This window comes from Patella vulgata, chromosome 4 (genome assembly GCF_932274485.2).
Source record: "Patella vulgata chromosome 4, xgPatVulg1.2, whole genome shotgun sequence".
Lineage (NCBI taxonomy): Eukaryota > Metazoa > Mollusca > Gastropoda > Patellidae > Patella > Patella vulgata.
Window position 1 is genome coordinate 50,702,862 of NC_065882.2, and position 26,778 is coordinate 50,729,639.

Consider the following 26,778-nt stretch of genomic DNA (forward strand, 5'->3'; position numbering starts at 1 on the left):
GCCAGTCAATCTACATAATTTTGCAACAAGTAGCATACGCTACACTACCAGCCATACCCGGTGTTTTCATTTCACCATTAAATGCTAAACATTTATCACCTGAAAAACATAGAAATTAAACAGACATGAGATTTGCAATAAACCAACAATAGGGTATAATAGCCAAGACCGGATTAAAGGGTGGGGAGGGACAGAATTGACTGCAACCAGCTGATTAAATATTTAAGACCCCCCCCCCCCCAAATTAGTAATAAAAAAATGTTTTACTTATAAGTTTATCTTTTTTATTGTGTTGTTTATTATCTGTAACAAATAGTTATATCTACCATACTGGTATACAAATTGCATTTGTGTGAGTTTGACAGACAATGACCAGAGTATGCCTCCGTTTCACTTTTGATGCAAGAGCCCCAGTGACATTTTCAAGGGCCCTATGCGAGCTTAATCCGATCCTGGCTTTGACTATCTGATAAACAATCAATATCAACGTTCACTTTGCGTGTATTTTACCTTCAATAAATGAACCAGAAACGTCGCCATCTTCCGAGACGCCATGACACCCAGTCATAGTCCAACCAGTGCCGCAGCTTACTACAGATGCGTCTCCAATTTTATGACCACTTACAAATGTCGATTTTTTCACTTGACAATGCATATTAGAAGCATTGCAACAAATAGAGTAAAGCCAATTTCCTGCAATTACAATTAAAAAAACATACTAATCATAAAAATTAGTAGAAAAAAATTACAATCCATCGCAATATTGACCTGAATTTCTTCAGTAAACTTTTATCCCATTAGTACATGGAAGATTAAATCGACCCAATTTTACTACATATAAAGATCACGGCTAGACAAATTAGTCCAAATAGAAAAACTCAAAATTAAGAGGATTAAAAAGACAATAGGAATTTAATTCTGAACCTCTTTAATACGATTATACTGTTGAAGTCGACTCTGCTCTGAGCCAACAGTAATATGTAAAATGAGTCTGTACTCGGTTAAGTATGAGAGTCTATAACTATGGAAGACCAAATGGGACAATATTCATGATTCTTGTTTCTACATTCCAGTTTGAACATTTTAGACACAAACGCAACATTCTAAACTAATGATTCTTGTTTCTACATTCTTATGTCAACATTTCATGCACAAAATCAACATTTTAAACAAAAAATTGACTTTATGTTTCATTTTCGGCGTTTTATCGGTAACTTTTATATATATCATTAAATATTAAAATGAAAAAATAATTTCTTAATTTTACACAACAAAGAAATCAATTCATTGGTTTCTGAAAGTATCTTAAAAAATCTGGAATTTGAACTCTTGTGAAAATATTTTCTACGTTTCAAAAAGTCTTGAAGTTAAAATCTTGAAATGAAAATGTTCAGAAAAATATAATGAATTATCAACATTATTACACCAGAGGGCGTTAGCGTATGTGTACAACAGGAACAATATTGAATAATAACATAAAACAAGAAACAAAAACACATACTTATGGAAATAGCTACTAGTGTATTTTAACGTCCACTTCGACCTAGAGTGATATCGCAGATAAGACGACAATACACATATGAGGCAAATATATAGACAGACTGTAACAACATACCCGAAATCATACATGACAACAACAAGATCAAATGTACAAAGACGGTGTCTTATCTATCAACAAGCAATTCTACCAAGAAAAAAAGCACACCAAGTATGAACAAAAAACCACACAACACGTGGCCAAGAAGTTCACACTGGGAATGGAACTGGGTGTCAGCGCCTTCTCATATTGTTTTGGCGTGAAGTAACTATGATGATGTAGAATTAACTAGATGATCCTTGGGCACTGGGGACAAGTTATACAACAATAAATGAACCGGAAACAACTGAGATTTGGATTTAATGAGACACTAATAAGCATGAATAAAACAGAGTAGAAAATAATAATAACTAATCAATAAGTTGAAACACATCACTTAGGAAAAGTAGATAACTATACTATTAATCAATTAATGGGTTATACGCGTTTTGATGGCCATATGTTAGTAATTGACGTGGGTAGTTTGTAAGGGTTTCTTAGATGTGGTCTAATTCTGTTCGGAGGGATTGTTTGTCAAAGATGTTGACTGCAATGCGTGCTAGAGTTGCTATGGTGGCTTTCTTAACACTAAATTGGTGGTCAGACCTGAAGTTATTGTACTAGTTAGTGTATTTCGATGTTCTATAAACGATTGTAGAAAGTATGTCTTCAGAATTTCTTCACTAGTACAGAGGCACTTGTTCTCTTCTTTTTATATTGTGAATTTAAACAATAACATAAACACGATACACTGCTTAAGGCTATACCAGGAAGATAAAGTCCTTAAAAACAGCCATTCCGCCAAATCACCGACTGAACTCGGGTGAGACCATAAACTCTTCTCTGCTTGTCTCCGCTCCAAGCCTCTTTAATTGTCAGAAAACACGTTGTTATATACCTCCCGACAAGAGAGAAACTGGATATTAACATCGAATAAGGAATTGGGTCTCAACACAGAAGAACATCATTATATATGAAGTTTCTTATACCACATATTATCGTATGGCCATGATACACAGGTCAGTCATAATATGTAGTTTGTCAATAACATGTGGGATTTATTAAGTCTGTAAATAAACACAACCAATACATGTACATATGTATATGTAGTGGTCAGTGTTATAGCCCTTTCAGGGTTCATTGCATTTAAAAAATGTTATTATAATATATGTATAAAATATAGTCTAAATATAATAAAAGTTATGGAGCACTTTGTCACAATACCAAGCAAAAATGCAACTCGAAAAGTAAAACTTAGCACGCCTCGAAATTAGCTACACATCATTAGGTAAGTTTTATATCTCTTCAAAAAAAAGTAGGGGCTATTCAGATGCAAATACCTATGCAGGTTGTGATATGATAAATAGTCATGAACACTTGACATGCTTTGAGAGTATGTTCACAGATGAAAAACTTATCGCCCCAACAGAACCACTGAGCTGCACATGCGACGCAATAGCGTCATACACGTGGGAGGGGTTCATTGTCAAATTTGACACTTTAAGGAAGGGTTGATGAAAACTGCCGCGTGCTGGTTTATCCTATCCATGTTTTCTTTCCTATCGGTTCTTGCAGAAGGTTTACTGTTTAACGTAATTTGCTTTAGTGGAATACGTTTAATTTGCAATGAGACGTCTTCAACATGATGAACGAGTACGTGCTATTGTCATGCTTCAAATGAGTTCTACACAGCGCGCAGTAGCCAACATGCTTAATGTGTCACGGTCTGTGATCAGCAGATCGACTGTGGAACCGGTATCAACAAACACACAATGCTGATGATAGATCCCGTTCAGGTCGTCCTAGAGCCACTACACAAGCCCAGGAATCGAGGACAAACGGCCAATCAGCTTTCTGTAAACTTGTACCAAGTTATAGGAATTCGAGTTACACCCCAAACGATAAGAAATCAGCAACATGCAGCCCATTTGCATGCGAGACGACCGCGTGTTGTGCCTCCATAAACTCGCCAGCACATGGCAAACAGGCGTCAATGGTGTAGGCAGCGTAGAAATTGGGGTAATGTTCTCAGATGAGTCCAGATTTACTCTGGATTTCACCGATAGGCGTGCTCGCGTTTGGAGGCGTATAAATGAGCGCAATGCTAACGTTAACGTCAGACAGCATGATAGATTCGGGCGTGGGTCTGTCATGGTGTGGGGAGGAATCACCATGACTTGCATATTGTTCAAGGAAAGGTCACTGGTGTGTACTACCATGACCACATTCTGGTACCGATAGTTCTCCCCTGTGCTCAACGTGGAGGTCGACATTTCATCTTTCAAGATGATAATGCCCGTGCCAACCGCGCTCGTGTCGTGAATAACTACCTCAGCGTCACCATATTGTCCATATGCCTTGGACAACGTCAACCGACAACACTGCAAGAATTGGCCGTGGCACTGCAAATGTCTGAGGATTGATGGAGCAATTACTCATTATTAATACGAAAATCAACAACGTCCATTTTCACTTTTGACAGTGTATCTCTTTGCGAGTAAAATGGGGCCGTCAGATAAGCCGCCCATATGAACTGTTTATGTTCATGTGTAGGCAATTGACCTGTTATTAACATACATTGGTTACCTCTAATAAAAACAGCAGTGCATTTCCGCAGTTTTGTATTGTTTCTGGATATCCCCTACTTTTTTTGAAGAGTATAATATTATTGACAGTTGCATAAACCTACATAGAAATAATCTTGATCGGGATAATATTATTAACATTCCTTTAAATGACCGGCATCAATACTAAATCACACAGACCATACTGTTAACGCGAATTGCGCGTATTCAAAGCTGGAATGTAGAGACTGCAAATTCCCAGGCAAAACTCGAACAGTCCTTAATATCAAAAATAAGCCAAAATGCAACTCGAAAAGTTGAAATTACGAATGGTAGTTCTAGGTTTCCATCCTCTTCTCTCATTTCCTTCTTTTTGTTGTAATAATTTCTGGGTTTCGTTTATAGTGTAGAAATTCCATAATCCAGGGTCTCGAATTACTATAAAACTATCATTCAGTGGCGAAGCTTGATAAATTTCCTCAAAATTGTGACCGGCGTCTTGTATTCGTCTACTGTTCAGGCAAAATAGCAACTTTTGTGTCAATGGCGTAGACTGAAAGTGCCGCCTATATGGCCGATCACCAGCTCCTCCTTGCCCGTCATAGTTTCTCAACCCATTCTATAACGATAAGTGTATTCACGTATTAAAAATTCATACAATATGCCCACCAGTGATAACAGGTGTTTAACAGTTTGTGTCGAGAGGAGAGTAAAAAAAACATATTCAAGGGCTTTTGCAGGTCTTCCTCAAGAACACCTTTACCTTTATGACGACCTCCTATGCGGACACCCAAAATATTGGCCTAAATCAGTGAGGCGCTATACTCTTCTTTCAATTGATAAACCTAACAACCCATTAAAGCCTACCCCACGCTCTCACCGTCCTATTGATCGTCAAATACCAACCCCCAAAGTCATCCTGATTCTGCGCCCGACAGGAATGCGTTGTAGGATAAACACCATCCATATGCCTATTCCAATTATGAGCAGCACAACCTGAAAAGACGTAAATAATCGATATTAACAGGATGCGTATTTTTGAAATTTGTGGTATTCCCTAGTACGTTATTTTCACGATTGTAGATAAAAGTCAATCAGAGAGAGAGAGAGAGAGAGAGAGAGATGGGTTTAACACCCACTCGACACAAACTAGGTCACTTCGGGACTAACATATGGTTCAATTTTATTGCAATAATTCGCTTGCGCATAGGGCTCTTTAGCAGTGGGAGGAAACCGGGGATCTGGAGAAAACCCACGAGGTTGGACAGGCGACCCTGCTCCTTGTCACGTACAACCGAGGAATGGAAACCACACCAGTTGACTCAAGACTCAATGACAGATCTTATGATACAGCGCGCACGTACTAACCATTTACTTTGCTAGTAAATCGGAATTCAAGCTATTAAAACCTCTATTGCTGATAATAAATTGAATTATTGCACGGCATGACACTTAACCCTCGACCTAAGCTTTAAAATGAACTGAAATAGGGTTTAACGTTCTACTGGGCTTATGAAGATGGACATACGCCATACAGTGTGTTATGAGGGGAATTTTGCGCGGGCAGCGGCACTATGGCCTACTCTTATATCGAATTCCAACAGCCAATGGATCTTTTACGTGCATGCCAATATACACAGGACCCTGGTTTTTTTGTCCTATCCGAATGACTAGACAGCTGCCAAAGCTTTGATGCTCAGCGCTTAATAAGAAAGAGCTAAAAAACAATACAAGTATTTTCGAAAATACATAGATTAAACGCAGCATTAATCAAGCCATACAGTATGCTATGATGGAAAGTTTGCCCAAGTAGCAGCACTATTACCTACTCTTATATCGAATGACAACTGCCAAGGGATCTTTTACGTACATGGTAATGTATACACGGGACCTCGGTTTTTCGTCCCATCCGAACGACTAGACAGCTGCCAAAGCTTTGATGCTCTGCGCTTAAAAAGAACGAACTGAAAAAAATACAAGTATTTTCGAATATACATGGATAAAACGCAGCATTAATCACGATAATTCTCACCTGTGGCATACATATTATTTGGGCATTTGGTTTCCACGATGATGTCAAATTCTGACGAAGAAGGTTTGGGTGTTGCTCTGTATTCACATTGTAATCCTGTCACTTTACAACATCTAGCAAAAGCGTGAACAGCTGTAACAGAATTCCAACGTCAAAAACAAAGGTTTTAAATAACTTTTCGAAAACCAGCAAGAACATTACCTATCATGGCTCCAATTGATAGAAGAATGCAGGTCATTTTTAAGGAATCGCATTTGATTAACTGTTTATACAAAACATAAGCGCGGTCGAATGTTTTGCGTGTGGCAAACAGTGGAAATTGCCTTCACAGCAAATTTTTAAAAATAATTTCGATTAGCCAATCAGTTGTAAAGTCAAAGGCATACACTGTCAAATTGATAATTAGCCGGTTTCATGTGCGAATTTCTGGGCTTACGGCCACTTTCAGTACGAACGATGATTTCCGCCGTGGTCAGTGGTCGCGTTCAGTATAAAATGCCCCCTCAAGAGTGGATCTGGCCTATATCTGAACGCGAAAGACATCTGTGGTAAAGAAAACCAATAAATACTGCAGAATCACCTGCCATGGGATTGTGAATCTCTACTGTACGAATGTATTGCTTGTTGTGCAATTATCGTTTTGTTGTGCAATTATCCCATACATTGCCTATTAAAGAAACAGTTTGATTTAGACTTAATTCTACTATTACAAACCCAAATCTATCAACAGTCAATTTGATACGCGCGCATCAACTGTGGAAGGTAACTTTGTCCGAGCATCGTCCACATTTCCAGATGCTCTTACTTTGAACCGGGTTTTAAATTAAATTTCGAAGATTCTTCTAAACCCACTCCTGGTTTTGACCCCGGGGAATATGTGTTGAGACGCAAATGACCCAAACTCCAGAAAAGCACAGTAAAATTCGTAAATAGATGTTTTTAATAAAATAATACGTGAATTATAATTGTCAGGTCCACCACCATTCCAAGCTCTACAGACTACACCATTCTGTGTGTCTACAGATGTTCCATCACCTTTCGCAGTTAAAGCCTATGAGAATGAAAAGAAATGAAATGAAATGGGGTTTAACGTCCTACTGTTCTGCTCCGACTGGGCTAATGAAGACGGGGAAATGCCAAACCATGTTTAATGAGGGAAACTTTGCCCGGGTAGCGGCACTATGGCCTACTCGTATATCGAATTTCAACTGCCCGGGATCTTTTACGTGCACGCCAATGTATACACGGGACCTCGGTTTTTCGTCCCATCCGAAGGACTAGACAGCTGTCCTTGTCAGGCGCTCCGTCCTGCACCAAAGACATAAGGAAAGCACGTCGGAAAATGCAGGAATCGAACTCGCGACCTCCGGGCTAGCGAGCAAGTGTCTTACTCACTTAGCCACCGAAGAGCATAACAACATGCATACTGACATCTAGAAGAAACTATACCAATAATAACATAACTAGTTAACACATTTCTGAATTTCATAAGAACACCGGATAGTCTCAAAGTAGTTTGTTAAACGAATAAAAATTAAACGGGTGTGTATAGCTAATAACAGTGCGCGCTTCGGATGGATACGTTTTTCGTATGATTATAGCCTACCGAATATTTTGTTGTTCAGTGAATGGAAAATGATTAAAATATTGTGTGATGACAAATGGGGTGTCAGATGGGAACATGTGGTCAATTCGTACGAAGGGAAAAAGTTACAGATAAAAATTATTGTTTTGTGAATAATAATCGAGCTTGTATATTTACGGGATTATCAAATTTAACGTTTGTACTATTTTTAAGTTAGATCGCGAACTGAATGACTGTTAAAAGGTTAGCTTACAATTAGTTTATTGACTAATCTTTTGACTACCTTTAATCCCATCGAGCAACATCAAGGCGATTAAAATGTCCGTACGCAGTCTGTCAAAGCAAGTTTAATGTGTAAAATGGTTAATTTCTTCCGTGTTTTATTTTCTATTGAACTGTCTACCCCAAAACAAAATATAATCCAGTTTTTATGGAATAACTCAAAATGTACAAGTAAAATAAAACACGGTCCGCTATAAATAATAAGAACCCTGTTACCATTGTGAAATGAATGGGGGTTTAACGTGTTTTTTTGCCGACTTGACTGTCAAAGGGGACTCAAATCTACTCCCAGACTAATTATATTTAGAGAGAAATGGGGTTGAATGTCAACTCGACACAGACTAGGTAATTTCGGGACTAACATATGGTTCATTTTTTATTTCAATAATTCGCTTGCGCGTAGGGGTCTTTATTAGCAGTGGTGGGAAACCGAAGGACCCAGAGAAAACCCACGAGGGTGGACAGGCGACCCTACTCCTTGTTACGTACAACCGGGGAATCGAAACCACGCCAGTTGACTCAATGACAGACCTTATCAGCCCCCCCTCCCGAAAAAAGAATTGCTGACCACAGTTCTAAAAATACCTACTGTTTGTAATAGAAAGCAGTCAGGGATCATCATGTGGAGTGTTGATTTGGGGACGTGGCACCTTGCACCCAGTCTCATATTATTGGTTATGTTCTGACATCTATCTGCCATATATTTTGTACTGACTTGCCCAGTGGCCCAGTGGGGTCCCTGTCTTGTCACTATGTTCATTTTTCAAAGTTTGCTAGAGAATGATTTTCTGGGCTGGAAAACGCGTTTGCGGCCGTCCAATTTTCAAAATTTTCCGGGGGAGGAGCAGTGACAAATCATGGTAAGGGCTACAAAGTCAAATGCTTTGGCCCGGGCTCCGATTTGGTGACAAATTTTTATATTTGTTAGAAGAAAATAATGAAGATCCATTTCCTAAAAATCGTGAAACATAGTGGCCCTTATTCGACGAGTTTTGATTATCAGAAATGTTTCCTTAACCCGAAACCCGAATTATTATTTCTGGTTGACATGTAGTGGTCTTATTAATTGTCCAATATTTCCGTCACGCCCCCGTTTCTCAGGAACCGATTTCATCGGGCAATGGGACCCCCTTCCCACTGGCTGCCTCTCTGCGATAGTTTTTTTTCTGCTTGGAACTAAGTATATGACTTTCTGTACGGGATATACTCCACCGATTACCATTTCATGTCAAAATTGGAGGATCCCGGGACCCTTCTCCATAAGGGGGGGGGGGACCCCCTCCCCCTAAAAGGTGCACCTCCGCAACGGACTTGGACCTTATGGTACAGCGAGCACGCGCTAACCCCCCACCCCCAAACACACGGCTATTGAAGTATTACAATCGTAATATATACATTAAAATATATGTCTTCATTTACCTTTGTTAATGAAGAGCAGCCAGTCAACACGTAATCTTGTGGACATTTCACATCTACGTGCTGATCATCCTTTATCACAGAGAAAGCAGACCATTTGTTCACACAGGTCACAGTAGACGAATCCCCGGAGGTAGCCCTTCCTTGATAGTAGATCTGGTGTGTAACAATTTTATGATGAACGGTCGGGCGGTGAAATATCAGGGGAGAGGAGGTTGTGGGAATGTTCACCTGAGCTTAAAGAATAACAAATAAAAACCAGAACATTCATTGTCGTATATCAAAGATGCATTATATATAAAAATACAGAGCTGGCAGTTCTTGCTGTAAAAGTTGAAAATTAGATAATGAAAATGAACATTTTCGTTCTGAATGTTTCAAGTTTTGACAAGAAATGGACTAAATTGTCACGATATTAAACGAAGTCTCTTTTGCCAGTACAGCTGTACATCAATAGACAGTCCCTGATGAGTGGTGTCAATGTTAACGTTTAACATTAGTGATCTAATGACCTGCAGGGTTTATTATGGGTTTTTCATGTGCATAAGCCTCTAAATAACAATTCGTATCACATTTGAAGACATAAAAAAATTTGTAATTGCCAGATTTAGCCCTTGCATAAATGCATCTTTCAAGAAACAAATGTATATTCAACTTACATTTATCTTGCATTATTTTAGATCTTAATACAAAAATGTTGTTACGATGTTACGATAAATAGTAACACTGGGCATATTGCCTTTTGATCCTGTAGACTTGGTGTTAGATCACTTACCATGTATATCAGTGACATCAATGTTTACTTCTTTATATTGTTTACCAAGTGAGAATGTTTGGAAAACAACTGGCACTCCTTTATATTTTATAGTTATTTCATAATCACCATGGAAGCCTCGTACTAAAAACTGTTTACCAGAAGATAACCTCCTAGTGACATGTGTATTCCACTCCTTTAAGACAAGATCAAGGTATCCTTGACCGGCTGCGTTAATCTGTGATTTAAAAGCATAAAATATATTTCTTCTTTATTAACTTTTTGCGAAGCGAGGTAAAGTATGCTTTTCCAAGATTCAAAACTCCGCAACATGTAATAAAATAAAATAAAACCAAGTACGAACAATCCAAACCATTAAACCAAATTCGAAGTCCTAAAAAAACGGTATAGGCAAAATAGTGTAATAAGGCAAAATAGTGTAATCAGCATATGGACTGTTCACCGTGTGCAAAATACACGACAAACAGTGGTAACAGGTGTCCGGAAGAGTAAGCTTACGCTACGTTTAGACATTCCAGCTCGTAAACGAATGTCTGTTTTGCGGCTGTACGAAATACCGCAGGATAAAGTAAGCCGAAACTAAGTTATGTACGGAAGTTCAAATACGAACTACTTTTGTTTTTTCATTCCCGCCCCCCCCCCCCTGGGGTGTAGGGGGTGATACGAATATACCCTTCTTATGTCCTGCGTGTCGTAAAGGGCGACTAAAAGGATCCCTGTAATAGGGCAACGTGTGTGCCGTGCGTTGCGACCCGTGGCGGTGGAAAGTGGAATCCTGGTAATTGAGTGGGGATTTGGCTTCTAGCCCTTTCTCTACAACACATTACTTTGGCCCATGGTTCACCTACACGGGAGGTCAGAGTACACTGATCAATCGGCTTTGGTCGTTTTTGCTGTGTAGAATGTACGTTCTCCTAACTGTAATGCTTTGTTGTCTTTGCACTCAGCAGATCTACCGGTGGAGCAGCCGTGTGTTTGTCCCGAAATCTCCCCCCCCCCTCTTCCCTCTCTCTTTATAAGGTGATACCTTATACAGTTCTACATGATGACTGTAAGAAATCTCCTAATGATGTCTGATATACCTTACAAGTCATACCATTAGTGGTGGACATAATGAAATATAATTACTATCCAAGTCACTAGCTAGGTAGGCTGTTAGCGAAATCCCTTAACATTGTATTCACCGCGGCCACGGTTGATACAATCTGGTAGCAACCCCACCCAAGTTTAGTAAGTGTATGTCATTTAACCTGTTGTGGTAGTTAATGTAAAGTTTCAGACTAACCGTATAATCATTGCCACTGACAAGAGATGCCTTTTCTCCAATCCAATGTTTTGGTCCCCAGAATCCCCACAGAATAATGGCTTCAACAGACGGATGACTGAAGTAAACGCGATACAATGTTTCATACCAATCACGCCTCACATTTTCGTCAGCGGCAACAACATCCATTTCTGTTATCCATATAGGCAGGCCTGTTACTGCTAACTGATCCAACCGTTTCTAATAAAGACAGGTTGGTATTTAAAAATACGGATGTTTAGAGATTCAACTTTCCCAGTGTTGTAGTTTCTAGAAGATTCCTCGAACCCTCAAATGACGTTCATATTTCAAAATTGGTGACCTTAACCACCGTGCGGAGGAGTTCACCCAACCAAAATACAACACATCAAATTGCTGGCCGCGAAAGTACAAAAGTTTGTTAGCACTGTGAACTCCTGAAACGAGTAGTTGTATCAGGTGTACCAGAACAATAAAGCATATTCTGCCCTGTGTAAATTTTTCAATTAAAACTATATTGTAAAATAACAAGTTCACTGGGATTTTAGTGTTAGAAATCGCTCATTTACGGCTTTGATTGGAATTGCATGGCTTGTGATGCCTTCTTTGTGTGTCTAAGCGTAAGCAGTTTGACAATTAACACTGCGTATCAGTCGGAAAGGTTATCTCTGTTTACTTTTCACAACACGAAAGTTCTTCATATTGTGCATATTTGGTGTGATTCAATTATATGGCAATAAATACATGGTAAGTTTTGTTTACAGGCTAAAATTGATTGTAAAGCGACATAGTAAAAAATAAAACTGCAATATCTTACCAATGTCAGAGTTGGATCGGGTTCACGGTAATCATCAAAATGACTTTGTACGCCCAGGGCGTATATAGGTATATTAGCTTTTTTGAACTCACGAGCTTGGTCAACATAAGACTGAAACATACGTATCGAATTAAGGACATATTGATTATTTCTGATTGATATATATTATCATTGCCTGGAATGTGGCATTTCGCCCATTCTTCTTCGAATTCATATTATCTAGGGATCTTTACGTGTACGCCAATGTGTACACGAGAGCTTGGGCTTTCGTTCGATTGACTAGACGCCCTTTTCTTCCAGGAAATATTAATTTTGTTTGATTAATAGCTATATACTATTGCCCGAAATTAGGCGTGTTCGCCTATTCTAATTACGATGCCTGCTGTAAATGGATCTGTTATGTGTACCCCAATGTGTACACAGGAGCTCGGGTAATAGCCATTTTCTTTCAGGTCTTCCGTCCTGCACCACCGAAAAGGGGAGACTTGGGTGAATAAAACTCCAAAGAAACTCTTGCTAATAACCCTTCCACTTATTCGATATTTACATGTTTCAAAAGGAGGTATCGTCAACATGTATATATGATGTAGATATGGACGTTTAGCAACACTGTCGCTGAAACCAAGCCAACAGTGAGGCTGATGTCCCCCGCCGAAATCTATCAGATAGAATCAAAGTTATCTTATTCCAAAGCATCGACCAAGGAAATTGCTTATCTCTGCTTAACTTTAGCTCGATATGTTAATCATTGAACTCAGTCAAGACGAACATCTACATCAAGTTTAAACATTCTACCTCAATTAGAAGCAGAGTTGTTATGTTCCAAAGTATTGACCAATCAAAATCTTTATTGCTCCTTAGCCCAAGCAGACAATTCTCATCATCGCACATAGTCAAGGTATTGATGTAATGAAACTATACACCAAGTTTCATCACTCTCACTTAATTGGAACTAAAGTTATCGTGTCCCAAAGCATCAACCAATCAAATTGCTTATCTCTGCTTACCCTAAGCAGAAAATGCTCATCTTCGAACTCCATCAAGGCATTGACCTAATAAACACCTATACCAAGTTTGAACATTCTAGGTCAATTAGAAGGAGAGTTATTGTGTCCCAAAAAGTGTGACAGACAGACAGACGGACGGACAGACAGGCGGACAAACCCATTTTAATAGTCCCCTGCTTTCTTCGAAAGGCGGGCGACAATAACTTACCGACACACTGGTACCGTTAGCAACAATCTGATAATCATTTAGAAAGAGTTTAACGGTAGGATCTGTCTGATGTACAAGTTTGTATATTTTATGACTGTAGTAAGGGTCATTCATTTTATTTTCATAAAAATGTCCATGTAACATCTCATTATTCACATCCCAATTTTCAAGCCTAAAAAATAATTCATTGGCGTTTATTTTCTTGCCGTCAAATTCAAGTGAATTTTAATATTACACGCTGTAATTTGGGTTTTACTATAGAAACATTACCAGGGTAAATTAACATGACTTTGGATTTTAACTTCACACTGTTAACAAGGTCTTTTTTTAAATTACATATATTTAAATTTAAATATCATGTTTCAATTAAAGAACATAAAACATTCTTAATGCACATCTCGATTGTAAAGAGCAGGTATTGAGATCCCACATACTTCATGAATGCTATCAAACACTATTGTTTTCCGACTGTACTGTTGATGCCAATCAGTAAACGGTGATACCAACCTTTATGATACTATTAAGGTTGTCATTTTCATTGAATATATTTTCTACTAAGTGTATCAGGGTCGACATAAACCTAGCTCACAACCCGTTTGACGCGCCTACAACCCGCAAGAGATCGGGAGAAAATTTTTGCATGTGAAGGACCAAAAGTCTCTATCGCCAGTCTGCGATCTTCTACGGTGCCGAACACACGCAAGTGACGCGTAAGTCTCAGACACGGCTTTACTAAAATTCTCCCCGTAGACTGCCCGTAGTAGCACGTACGGCGGGTTGTGAGCTAGGCTTTACATGACCAAGTGTCCAATCAATCGCAATGGTCAGTGATTAAAAGAGCTGAGCGGGTCCCAATTGCTCAGACATCAAGTAGACATAAAGACAAAAATACAGGTATGGGCGGACTGTGAAGAATTTTTGTAGAAGGCAAAACGAAATTAATTTGTTTCACATTTTCTGCACTCAACTCATATATTAAACAGCAAACAAAACGTCAGTACGATTTCAAAATCAGAGAGGCACTTTAATCAAATCATTCTAGAAAATGACTTACTAAATGGATCAAGGCAATTTTTTGGGTACAGTTTGTTGACACATTAGTGATTAATTCATCACAATTCCATGACATTACGAGAAGGTTTAGAGCCTGTACACAGTCTATACATCAGTATCTGGTGTGTCCACCGCGAGTAGACCAGACAATTGATGAACGCCATTGGCACCTGGAACCACACTCTCAGAAAAGCCTGGCGCAATCCATCGGCTGTGTTTGGCCTCGGTACGACTTTATTAAGCCTCCTCTGAATTTCATCATAAAGATGTTCAATCGGGTTTTAGTCCGGACTAACGGCTGGCCAGTGCATAACGTTGACACCGTTCTGCTGCAGAAAGTCCCGAGTAACTCTGGCGGTGTGGGCACGGGCGTTGTCATGCTGGAAAACGTTTCGATGACGTGCGAAATGTGGTATGACGTGGGGTCTGAGAGCTTGATCGATGTAGCGCACTGCTGAACTCTCCCTGAACCAAGATTTTGGAACACCACAGGGCTCACTCTCTGGTTTAGGCCGATTCCACCCCAAACCATTATGCTTGGACCTCCCCATGAGTCTCGTTCCATGACACATTGGTCATAATAACGCTGGCCACGTCGACGCCATATTCTGGTCCTGCCATCTGCAGTTGATACACAATACCGACTCTCATCTATGAACAGAACATTTCTCCATTGCCTGTGTCGCCAGTTCTGGTGTTGATGGGCAAACTGTAGACGTTCACGTCGATGGCAAGGGGTAAGGATCGGTCCACGGTAAGGTCTACGGCAATGGATGTTCTCCTGGTGATCATCCGTGGTGTTAATGGTCTAAAATCGTTGCTGAAGCCTGTAGATGGTCTGAACATTGTCCTGGAAGTGATTCGCAACGGCTTGGGCAGTGTGGCCAGCGTCGCGTCTTCCAAGCGCCTGGTTCTTCTGATTAGAGGGAGAGGCCATGGTAACGTTTTAGAAGAAGGCATGGGCACTAGGCTCGTCCCTATGATGTTATAGTTATTGTGAATTATGTAGTTTCTTGTATTTCTCATATAAACAAGAAATTTGAAAAGCGTAAATCCCTGGTCCGTATGGATACCTTTAGACGCTTAAATTTTGTATCATAGCGTTACGAATCTGTGTGTATCCTATACACGAAAGTGTATATTTCATGTGATTTTAACCATGATAAAGACTGGAATTTAATCATTATTTTATACTTTTCCTGTCTGTCTGTTTGCATACTGGTTGATGTACGTGCTAAATCTAGGGAGGTGGGACCATGCAAATCTGTAAATGATTTTATTCTATGGTAAAGGGGTATAAACTTTCTGAAATGATACATTAGTGAAACCAAATATTGCTCTCGAGTCGCAGTCGAGCGACTTCACTTCCTCCGGGAAATTGTAGACTAGACACTTGACTAGTACTGATGGTGATCTTGGTAATAGAACTATGCGACGCATACGTACCGACGCGAAAATCTGCCAAAACTCTAGAACTCCATTGACCCAACGTATCACGTATACAGTAGGGATACGTAATACGGATGTGGAAAATATCGCTTGCCAAAAGTTTCTAATGACTATTATAAAAGTACACAACGTCAGGTCAGAATATTTAGGTCTATATTGAAGTGCTGCTATGACATAATAGTAATAGTTCACCATAGTCCTCGTTGGCTGCTGTGATTCACCATATTTCCCGACTTCCTTCAGTTATCGAGGGGAGGGGTGGGGTGGGGTGGGGGGGGGGTTGGATGGCTGAATTGTTAGCGAGCGCGCGCTGTATCATAAAGTCTGTCATTGAGTCGACTGGCGTGGTTTCGAATCCCCGGTTGTACGTGACAAGGAGTAGGGTCGCCTGTCCAACCTCGTGGGTTTTCTCCGGGTCCTCCGGTTTCCTCCCACTGCTAAAGACCCCTACGCGCAAGCGAATTATTGAAATAAAATTAAACCATGTGTTAGTCCCGAAATGACCTAGTTTGTGTCGAGTGGACGTTAAACCCCATTTCTCTCTCTCTCTCTCCTTCAGTTATCAATTGATTTTATATCTATCTATCTATATTATATATATATCTGTGACTGTCGTTTGTCTGTCTGTCTGTCTGTCTGTTCGGGGTTGGCGGCTACACTAGGTCTGCCCCGAGTCTGAAATTTGGGGTATAGGGGTAGCTCGGACCGAGGAGTAACATAGGCCAGGTGGCGTTAGTCTACCACTTCCGGTTTCGGAGTTATGACCCCCGAGCGAAGCCGGTCTGTTCGAGGTTTGCGGCTACACTAGGTCTGCCCCGAGTCTGAAATTTGGGGTATAGGGATAGCTCGGACCGGGGAGTAACATAGACCAGGTGGCGTTACTCTACCACTTCCGGTTTTGGAGTTAAGACCCCCGAGCGAAGCCGGGTATCTGTCTGTCTGTCTGTTCGGGGTTGGCGACTACACTAGGTCTGCCCCGAGTCTGAAATTTGGGGTATACGGGTACCTCGGACCGGAGAGTAACATAGGCCAGGTGGCGTTAGTCTACCACTTCCGGTTTCGGAGTTATGACCCCCGAGCGAAGCCGGTCTGTTCGGGGTTGGCGGCTACACTAGGTCTGCCCCAAGTCTGAAATTTGGGGTATAGGGGTAGCTCGGACCGAGGAGTAACATATACTAGGTGGCGTTAGTCTACCACTTCCGGTTTCGTAGTTATGACCCCCGAGCGAAGCCGGGTATCCTGCTAGTATTATATATTATATTATATTATATATATATATATACTAGCAGGATACCCTGCTAGTATCCTGTAATGTAAATGTAAATTCAGCCACCCTTGTTCGATTTTACACGAAAAAAGTAACAAAAATAGCCATGCAAAACGGGGTAATAGGGTGAAAGAGAGAATTGCAAAAATGTATTATGAAATCAGGGAAACAATTACTACAGTGCAAACCCGAATTCAGTTTAAAACGTATTTGTACAGTGTAGGTCAGAATTATTTAACCATCCTGGGCTGTTCGAGTTTTGTAGGTGAGCTGAATTTTATTACAGACTAAGCAATATGTTTGCTGTAGCCATAAACAAACATATAGACGTATAAATAGTATGCATTGTAAATTAAAATAATTACATAACAATAAAGTATAAACTGTTGCTAAACATGCCCACGGTGATTTATTGCCCAGCCTGTTCTCGGGGTTAATCGGAGACAAGCATTGAGAAACAGAAAGGCACACTTTACAATTATATCCACAGAAATATTATTTTAAAAAGCGTTAACGTCCATCGTACTTATATTGTGGTGGAACACTAATGTGCCATTTTTTTAACAGTTTGTCAACAGTGAATAGTTGAACTTTTATATAAATATCAATAACGTGACTTGCCGAAATAAACTTAATAATTTATTTAATCATAACATTTCACGCTTTTTGACATAAAAGTGTTTAGTTACAGATCATCTTATACTATTACATAAATATTTTTCGAATTATAAAAGTTTTATTAAAGGATACATAATACAAATAGTAACATAATATTAAACTTATAGGTCTATTAATTTATAATATACATACTTTCCCTTGGTGACATTGAGTACATAATGGATTCTGTGTTCTATTTCCTTTTCCAGTTCAACTTGCGACAAGGGGAGAACCCATTTTGGAACAAAACGATCAACACCCCAAAAAATGTTATGACCTCTGGTTGGTATTCTAAAAAAAAGATAAAGATTAAGGTCGGTCAACTAGGTTATGATTTCATGGTATTGTAAAAGTGGTTTCTTTTGGTTTAATATCTTGAATATAAGAGAAATCCAATATTGTCGTTTCTTAGTCATTTATTAAGTGAACATCATTTAATTATTAAAATTCAAATATTAATAACAATATAGCATAAGTACAATGCATAGGGTGGCGTAGCTTATAATATGTTACTGATGTCGAATTAATATAAAAAATATTAGATTTTTATTCTATAGTTAGTAACAAGCATTAATCGATAATAAAATATATCGTACTTTTTAGTCACTAATAGTTCGAATAATCTAAATAATAAACAAGTAATATATAGTACTTTTCGGTTTATTAAATATATATATTGTAAAATATTCGCAAGTAATTAAACAAGTAATAAATATATAAATTCTTACTTTTCCGTTTATTTTAGCGCGAACCAATTTTAATTATTTTTAGACACTAAATATCTATATTTGAAACATATTTAAATAAACAAGTATTTTGTCGATAAACTTATTTTTCCATTTATTAATTAATTAAATAAATAAAAATTATATATCTAAATAAAAATATTTGTGCACATTTCTTCAATATGCTCTGTTACAATACCCCTTGTCCGTGAAAAATTTGTATCCAAAATTCAAATTAAAATGTGGCTGAATGACAAAATCAAATTAACCTTAATTTAAACAAATATAGATACATATATTCACAAAATACAAAAAGATATTTATAGGAATACAAAATATGAAATGGTTTCAGCTAATTACAAAATCAGAAAATGAATGGGGAATCTGGTATTAGGAATAATTTTGAGGCAATATAACCGATGTGTAACCATCCATGCTCAAACAACAGCTATGTCATAAATGAATGAGATAGAATTTGTTTAAGTTTATAAGCCTGGTACAAAGAAAGTCGAAATTTGTGTCTTGGTCTAATAATATCACCTGTAATTTTATTGGTTATTTTAAAATTCGGCATATCAACAGTAAGGGTAGGGAACATTGAAAAATTAAGGTAAAAATTATTAATCTTATCCGGATGTATAATATCCCAATAGTTGCCACATAATGGTAAATTCAAAACAGTTAATTGTATACAGGAATATCCGGGTGTTACTTCGAATATTATGGATGCCTTATTATAGATAACAAAAAAAAATGAAATAAATAAGAATATAATAGGTATAGTTATGTGAGGCTTGATATACAAATGATGACAATAAGCACTGATACAGTATATCAGAATGAATAACTAAATATAGCGCAAAGCTAAAGATTAAGGGCAGACAGATAGGTTATGATTTCATGGTATAATGTATATGTCTGTTTCTTTTAAATTTTGATCAAAAGGAAAGTTAAAATTAAAGACATTCTTGGTTCTCTTTATGGATTTTAATATGTGAATTAAGTGGGCTTTGGTGGGGGTTTTTGTTATTTTTTTGTTAGAATTAAGTGAGTCAAGAGTTGTTTGGATTGTTGGAATTAATTGGGGCTGGGGATGTTTTTGTTATAACAATAGGTGAGGCTGAAATCATTTTGATTAATTTTAAAATTACATAAAATTAAATTCATGTTACTGCTTAAAATGATGATGGCTCTTAAGATTCCAATGATGCATCTTCGTGATTTGTGGTGGTCTTGCGTGTACGTCACCCCACCAAATAATAATTCATGTAACTGTCTAAAATGATAATGCCTCTTAAGATTCCAAAGCTGCACCTTCGTAATTAGCGGTGGTCTTGCATGTACGTCTTATCGAATTGAAGATTACTAACTCACCCCACCAAATAAACAAAGATGTTTAGATACGTGTAGATTACCTTTGTTCTACTCAATACATTAAAATTTGTTACTTCTGAACTGACCTGGGTTATTTCAAAAAATACTTAGAAATTCCCACACAATGATTTTATACCGACACAAACGCAATGGACGTACATTTTTGAAATTTCTAACTAGACGGAAACTATCCTATTATAGCTTCACTTTCTTCGGGTAGTTTGGCTTTGTCTATTTAATCCATCTGTACACCACATGTTCAAAGCCTACATTAAATATTTCACTGGGTTTTTTTTTCAGTTGAATTATAACCATGTGTTTTTGTAGAAAAACAGTAGCCCTCCCTTTTCAGTAAAATTATTGTCCACCGCCTTCGAAGGGGGACATCAGCCTCACTGTTGGCTTGTTTTATTGATGATGTAAATGTTTTATAGGGGCGTTGAAAGCGATATAAGTGTTCATTGTTTATGGTCTATACTATCTGCAGACCAGTAACACACACACACAAACATCGCGCTAAATTTGTCAGACCTGTTGTTTCACGCATATTTCAAACTATCAATTTTTCAAATTAAAATTCAAATATAATAGATCTATGTTTTTAAAATAGGGAATGTGAATGAATATGTTAATTCGCATATTTTGCTACACTTAAAGGCACGGTAAGTCAGATAGTTCACAGTTCACATAATATTTCATGTGTACTATATTAATGTAAAGACTGCTGTCTTATTGTCTTAAACTCTTGGAGTTTTAATCAAATGGTATTTTAAAAGAATATTTACCCATTTTGTTTCAGAACATCAAGTGCTTTGTCAGAATTGCCATAATCTGGACTTTCCTGTAAATTAAATATGTGGCTAAAAATGTGTTTTCAAGGCCATATTGTAGCCTCGATTGCCAAATATGGAGTGCTGAGCGGAATGCTTTATGTATCTAGATCCAATACGACAGCGCGCGTATAACGCTGTACTCATTTCAAAACATGGACACTATATTTCGATATATAGCTTATTATTACCATGTTCATTACATTATAATTTTCTGGTGGTATCCATTTTCAGTAATTACATGGATTGAAGATAAAAGAATATATAGCAAACAAAAACTAAAGTACAATCGATTTTACGAACCCTTGGCCCATGTGACCACTGCCAGAAATAGGTTGCCATGGTTGCATAGTTGAACATATAATAGAACAGCTCTCGAAAATGGGCGTATTTAGGTTCAATAATCAAATCCTCTGTAACTTCAGATCCGAATTTGAAATCATGTTTGGTCATTTTGATCTAAAAAGAAAATGTATTCTGGCAATTTTTTTAAATGTGGACAAAAAAAGGTATAAAATAAATATCAAGAGATAAATCAATTGTTTGAATGACATGTAGTAACTGAACAGGTCACAATGATATGGAAAACAATTACTGTTTATAACGATCGACGTTTCCACTGGGCTTCCCTTGTTCAAGCAATATATAAAATGTCTCTGTTGTTTATGACAATTTAAACGTCCAATAGATTATATACAGCGAGAACAAGACTATCGCAACAACCCTATTTGAATATAGTGTTAGTGTTTGATCAGATATATTAGCTCTTTTACATTCTGAAAGGTATCCAATCTGCATGAATCGCCTGGAGGAAACACTGAACCAGCAAAGAAAGACAAAAACTAAAGTTTAAGTAGAGGATTTAATGTGATTCTCTCGAGTTCAAAATTAGAGGTGGAAAATGAGTGAAACCATGTCCAGACAACTATGGCTGGTACAGGTCAATACGAAATCCTACAGTTTTATGTTCAAGTGGTCTATATAGCCAAAGTCAATATTTGGTGTATCCTCCACGTCTTGTCTGGATCACTTGTTGGACTGTCCGCATTGACCGAATAAGACGTTGGATCTGAGCCTGCGTTAGCCTGTTTCATTCCTGGTGTACGTAGTGTGTGATCCAAATCGTCACTGGTGGATCCCTCTGACGGGTTTTACAAACAGGAATGTCACTGATATGCCCAATTTGAGTCAAAGCTTCTGGTTGGCCAAGGTAGTGTAGCAACGACCTCATGGCACAGGAATTTAACAACGGCACATTCATGATGAGTTGTAGCGTTGCCCATAATGATTAAATGAAAGGTAATCCCACGCCATGACAGAGCCACCCAATTGATAATCTGCTTTATGATGCTCTACCACGCGTCATGGACAGGAGAAAGCGACATGAGTATTTTGTCTGTACAGCTGTCAAGGGTTCTTTTACGTGCACGTAAATGTGTACACGGGTCTTCGGTCTTTAGTCCAATCCGAACGACTAGACAGCTGTCAAAGGGAAACAGGGACGGAAAATGGGGAATAAAAAAGTTAAAACATAAAACGTTTCTTGTACCGGGTGACACAAAAAAAGCGTTCACCAACTAAACTTGAATAACGAAGAAGGGTCGTCAGGGACATCCAGTGGTTCCAGCAGGATGGTGCCACCCCACCCCCTACACCTCAAATGAATCATTGGCATGGCTACAGCAGCGTTTCCCTGACCGACTGATTAGCCGCAGGTGTGACCCGGAGTGGTCTTCGCATTCACCGGACTTGAACGTCCCAGATTTGTATCTGTGGGAATACCTTAAGGACAGGGTGTATGGCAACAACCCCCAGACTATCCCTGATCTGAAGGCAGCAATCACAGCAGCAATAAAAGCGATCCCAAGGGAAGAATGTGGGAGGGTCATCGAGGATTTTGCCCGCCGGATCCAATTGTGCTACATAGACTTAACCTAATGTAGCTGAATTTTTGTGTTAATCTAAATAAAATTTTGGAAGTTATTCGATATTTATTGATGAACGTTTTTTTGTGTCACCCTGTATATAAGAATGTCACTTAAATTTGCTGTCATGAGAAAAGCGAACGTGTCACCATTCAACTGAAAAAAACAAGTTATAACAGGAGGTCTAGCTGATTGGCGTTTGCTATCGTCAATGCAAATAGAAAAGAACCCGCGGGGATAAGGAATCCGCTTATGTGAAAAAGCGAATTTTTTGCAGTAAAATTGATCATTTGTTCTTTTGCGATTGGCTGCTGCTGGCTCTGCTTTCACTTTTATCTGGACAGAGACATGTACCACAAGAAGCCCTTTTAATCGAATGAATGTATACAAACTGTATAGGATTTTAATTGTTAAATTTTGGAGTCATGAGAAAAGCGAATAAGTCATCTTCTTTCTTCAACAGAGTAAAAAAAGTTATAACATGAGGTCTAACTGATTGGCGTTTGCTATCGCCAATGCAGATAGAAAAGAACCCAGGGGAATTTGGAATCCGCTTTTGTGGAAAGCGAAGTTCTCGCAGTAAAATTGATAATTTGTTGTGTTGTGATTGGCTGCTGCTGGCTCTGTTTTCACTTTGATCTGGGCAAAGACATGTAACACAAGAAGCACTTTTAATTCAGAAAATATACAATTACACCAAATGTTTTTCGGTTTTTATGAAAAAGTAGCATGCGAACCCTACCATGCACCTGCAATCCGATTGCATATTCGTAATCTTTACAAAGGGGTCTTTAAGACAACCAAATGTGAGCTGTAAATCTTCACTAGAAAAGTACAAATAAGATATCTGAAACTCGAGTAAATTATTGATACAAATTTTGTTTCAAAAACTCATCGGTAACTCATGAAACTAAGATGCCCGTATCTCAGTCAATTTTCAAGCTACAGATCACAAATTTTGCACAGTTTCTAGTTTTTACATGTACAATAACATATAATTTTTCCAGATTTTTTCGAGGGGGTCGATGACCCTTTAACAAAAAATTCGAATTATGTTATTTGGATTTCGTGATGGGGAAAGATAATCGGGGGATCGGCTTGTATTCTAATTTCAGTAAGGATTAGTTTGGAGTATAAGTGTTTTATGTACAGGCATCATTAAACATGCATTATGCAAGAGCTAAATCTGCCTATTGTAGGGTCTTTCTTTAGGCCTGAAATGTTATCTAAATTATTAATTAAACATTAATTAACTTATCCAGTATGGAAGGGTATCGCTGCCAATATTAAATGCTCTGCTAAAATGCTTTTTTCTATTGATTTCGTGTAAAACGTACAATGTACAAAGTCTTACTACCGGTAATGATAACACCAAATTACCTCTAAACTTTGGTTTTTTGACTTTATCATTGCCGGTTTTTGGACTTTGTACATTGTACTTTTTACATACATGTAATAATAATCAATGGAAAAGACATTTTCGCAGAGCATTTAATATTGGCAGCGATACCCTTCCATAATCCAGACCATAATCAACTCTCGATGTCATCGCTAGCCTGCGATATTTACTGGATTGGAACCCGATCTGTTGCTTAACGCTCATTGATAATTAAATAAAAAATGGATAATCGAGACTATGTTTTTATTTATCCTACCGACTTTAGTAATGATGACCGGAGCTAGGCCTAAAATTCAATCGCTAAATTCTGGGTTCAGAGTGGATCAATTTGACTGACATTTTGAGCATGTTCCCTTTACATTATCCAGTTTTTAACTATTATAGTGAAAACCGCTCTTTATCTAATCTCCCATAATGTATCTCTAACTTTTTCAGACATAGTCAATGGACCATAATTCGACCAATGTCTGCCGGGTTATGTTTAAATTCGAAATGGCCTGAAATGCCATGAATACCAAATTTGATCATAATGTAGTTACAAAGATCATCGGCTTTTTATGTCATCGTCTATTTGAAATAATTTGCCAACAATATTGAGGAATCCCGTACATAAAGTAGAATACCAAGTATAAATCAGATGAAAAATATGAACGGAGAGCGCTGATAATAATATACTTATAAACGTATGAAAATGTTGACCTGGTGTTCCTCTGGATGAAACAAAAACGTTCGCCCGTATGTATCTGAGAGAGCCCCTAATATGTAAATATGTAAGTCTGAGGATGACATATCCTAAATGTTCCAATCAATTAAGTAGGCATATGAATATGAACATTACGTTGGTGGGTGTATGGTCAAATAATCATAATATATCATAAACCATGAACGAATACGAGCCTCATTTTAAGGCAAGCACTTCAATTTCAATATAAACTGGGCCTACTTGTTATTCTTTATTAGTCTGATATTTGATATGCTGTGGTTATGAATAGAATGTCGATCCCATTAAATACATAATATATCTAATAATATAATACAAACCCTAACATGGAAACAATCTGAATCAAATTCCTTACAGCAAATGCGTGCTCAGTATGTAAGAAATAATATTTAATCAGCGAAAGTGCTTGAAGACACTGCAGAAATATTAGTCATTCAGCGAACCTACAGGGTTTAAGAGATATAAATATTCCTTTATGAGGCCATTAAAGTAGTTCTTAATCTCTTACATGCCCTAAAACAAGACTTGTTGATCGTTAATGTGTTTTAAAAATAACAAATTATCAACATATTCTTCTATAATGTTTGACAAGAACACAGAACCCAAGGGATATGCTATTATTAAATAATGAGTAAATGATTGAAATACAATATAATATAAACAACCCACGTGTTTGTATTAACTTTTTATCACTTACTTCTATGTCGTACTCATGGGGGTCTGTATTAGCCGGTATGTTGAATCTAAAACAAAACTAATAAAATTAGGTCATTCTATTAGAACAGACTTGCATTGCTATGTCTTGCCTAAAGAAAAGGAAATAATATTAAGTGCACGAGATAGACAATGATATCAATTCCATTGTCCACGCGTAATGGATTGCGACGCGTAATGGGTTGCGTTTAATCAATTGCCCATGAGTAACGGGTTACTCTTAAACAGGCATTATGCAATTAAGCGCTAAATTTGCCTTTTTTGGGACGTTTTTCTAGCTTTCAATGTTTCATAAACCCTTATTTAGACATTTATTGACACCACAAGCCCATAATTACTGCATGACGTCACTCAAAGAGACTGTCGTTAAAATATCAAATATTATAATGTACAACTCTCTATTATACTGTAATAAAAGTCTTCTTTCGATTAAAATTAATACAAATGTAATCGCATCCACAGTCTGAAACCCGATAAAGGTAGCTTTTCATACCTTGGCTCAAACTAAAGTATATATTTGACAGACATTTTCAATAAATTCACTTTTCACTATATTTTTAGAACTATACTAGCCTCTTTAGAGGTATTTCCGAGTCTAAGGATAAGACATTCATGAAAATAAATTGGGGAGGTATCATTGTTTTAGAAACACATCAACAATCGATGCTAATACAATCTGGAAATATTGGATGACGCGATAAGTGTAGCAATTGTATAATTTAGATGTGGAATAATATATTTTTGATACAAGGTTAAACTGGTATTGCTTACGTAAAATTGATGTTACTTTTTCTGTATTTATCAATACGTTTGTTAGCGTTCTCCTTCCAGTTTGTTTCTTCGGGAATAAACGTTAGTGCTGCAGTATCGGCTAGAAATTCTATTCCTGGATCAGGCATTTGTATTTTCAACCCACCAGATATAAAATCTGAAAATAAAACAAGGACTGTTGAAGGTGGAGGTAGTATATAATAGTGTTAATGTAAAATACGCTACCGTTGCGTTTCTCCTAATTTGTTTGATATCTTTACTTTAATACATGTAATGTTACATCCATTTATAATTAATATCATTAATTGCACATTTTTTCAGAAACTTTACATGCGCTGCAATATCACCT

General features: G+C 37.8%; 1 protein-coding gene across 1 annotated transcript; it reads right to left on the reverse strand.

Moving 5' to 3' along the window:
• On the reverse strand, nt 1-26,518 carry LOC126818350 (anti-sigma-I factor RsgI6). Its single transcript, XM_050545718.2, has 15 exons — nt 26,430-26,518; nt 25,642-25,687; nt 21,203-21,358; nt 20,855-20,910; nt 18,124-18,261; nt 13,545-13,716; nt 12,330-12,440; nt 11,516-11,734; nt 10,231-10,447; nt 9,459-9,691; nt 7,127-7,223; nt 6,173-6,304; nt 5,047-5,136; nt 511-693; nt 1-99 (listed from the first exon to the last, which is right to left on the reverse strand). The coding sequence occupies exons 3-15, from the start codon at nt 21,350-21,352 to the stop codon at nt 11-13; spliced, it is 1,887 nt and encodes a 628-aa protein (XP_050401675.2). The 5' UTR covers nt 21,353-21,358; nt 25,642-25,687; nt 26,430-26,518; the 3' UTR covers nt 1-10.
• Between the last annotated feature and the right edge of the window lie 260 nt (nt 26,519-26,778).

Coding starts and splice junctions, on each gene's coding strand:
- LOC126818350 (XM_050545718.2), bottom strand. CDS start 21,352: ATGACCAAACATGATTTCAAATTCGGATCTGAAGTTACAGAGGATTTG. Junction 9,692..10,230: donor TGATGTCACTGATATACATG/GTAAGTGATCTA, acceptor TTATTCTTTAAG/CTCAGGTGAACATTCCCACA. Junction 100..510: donor TTCTGGTTCATTTATTGAAG/GTAAAATACACG, acceptor TATGTTTTTCAG/GTGATAAATGTTTAGCATTT.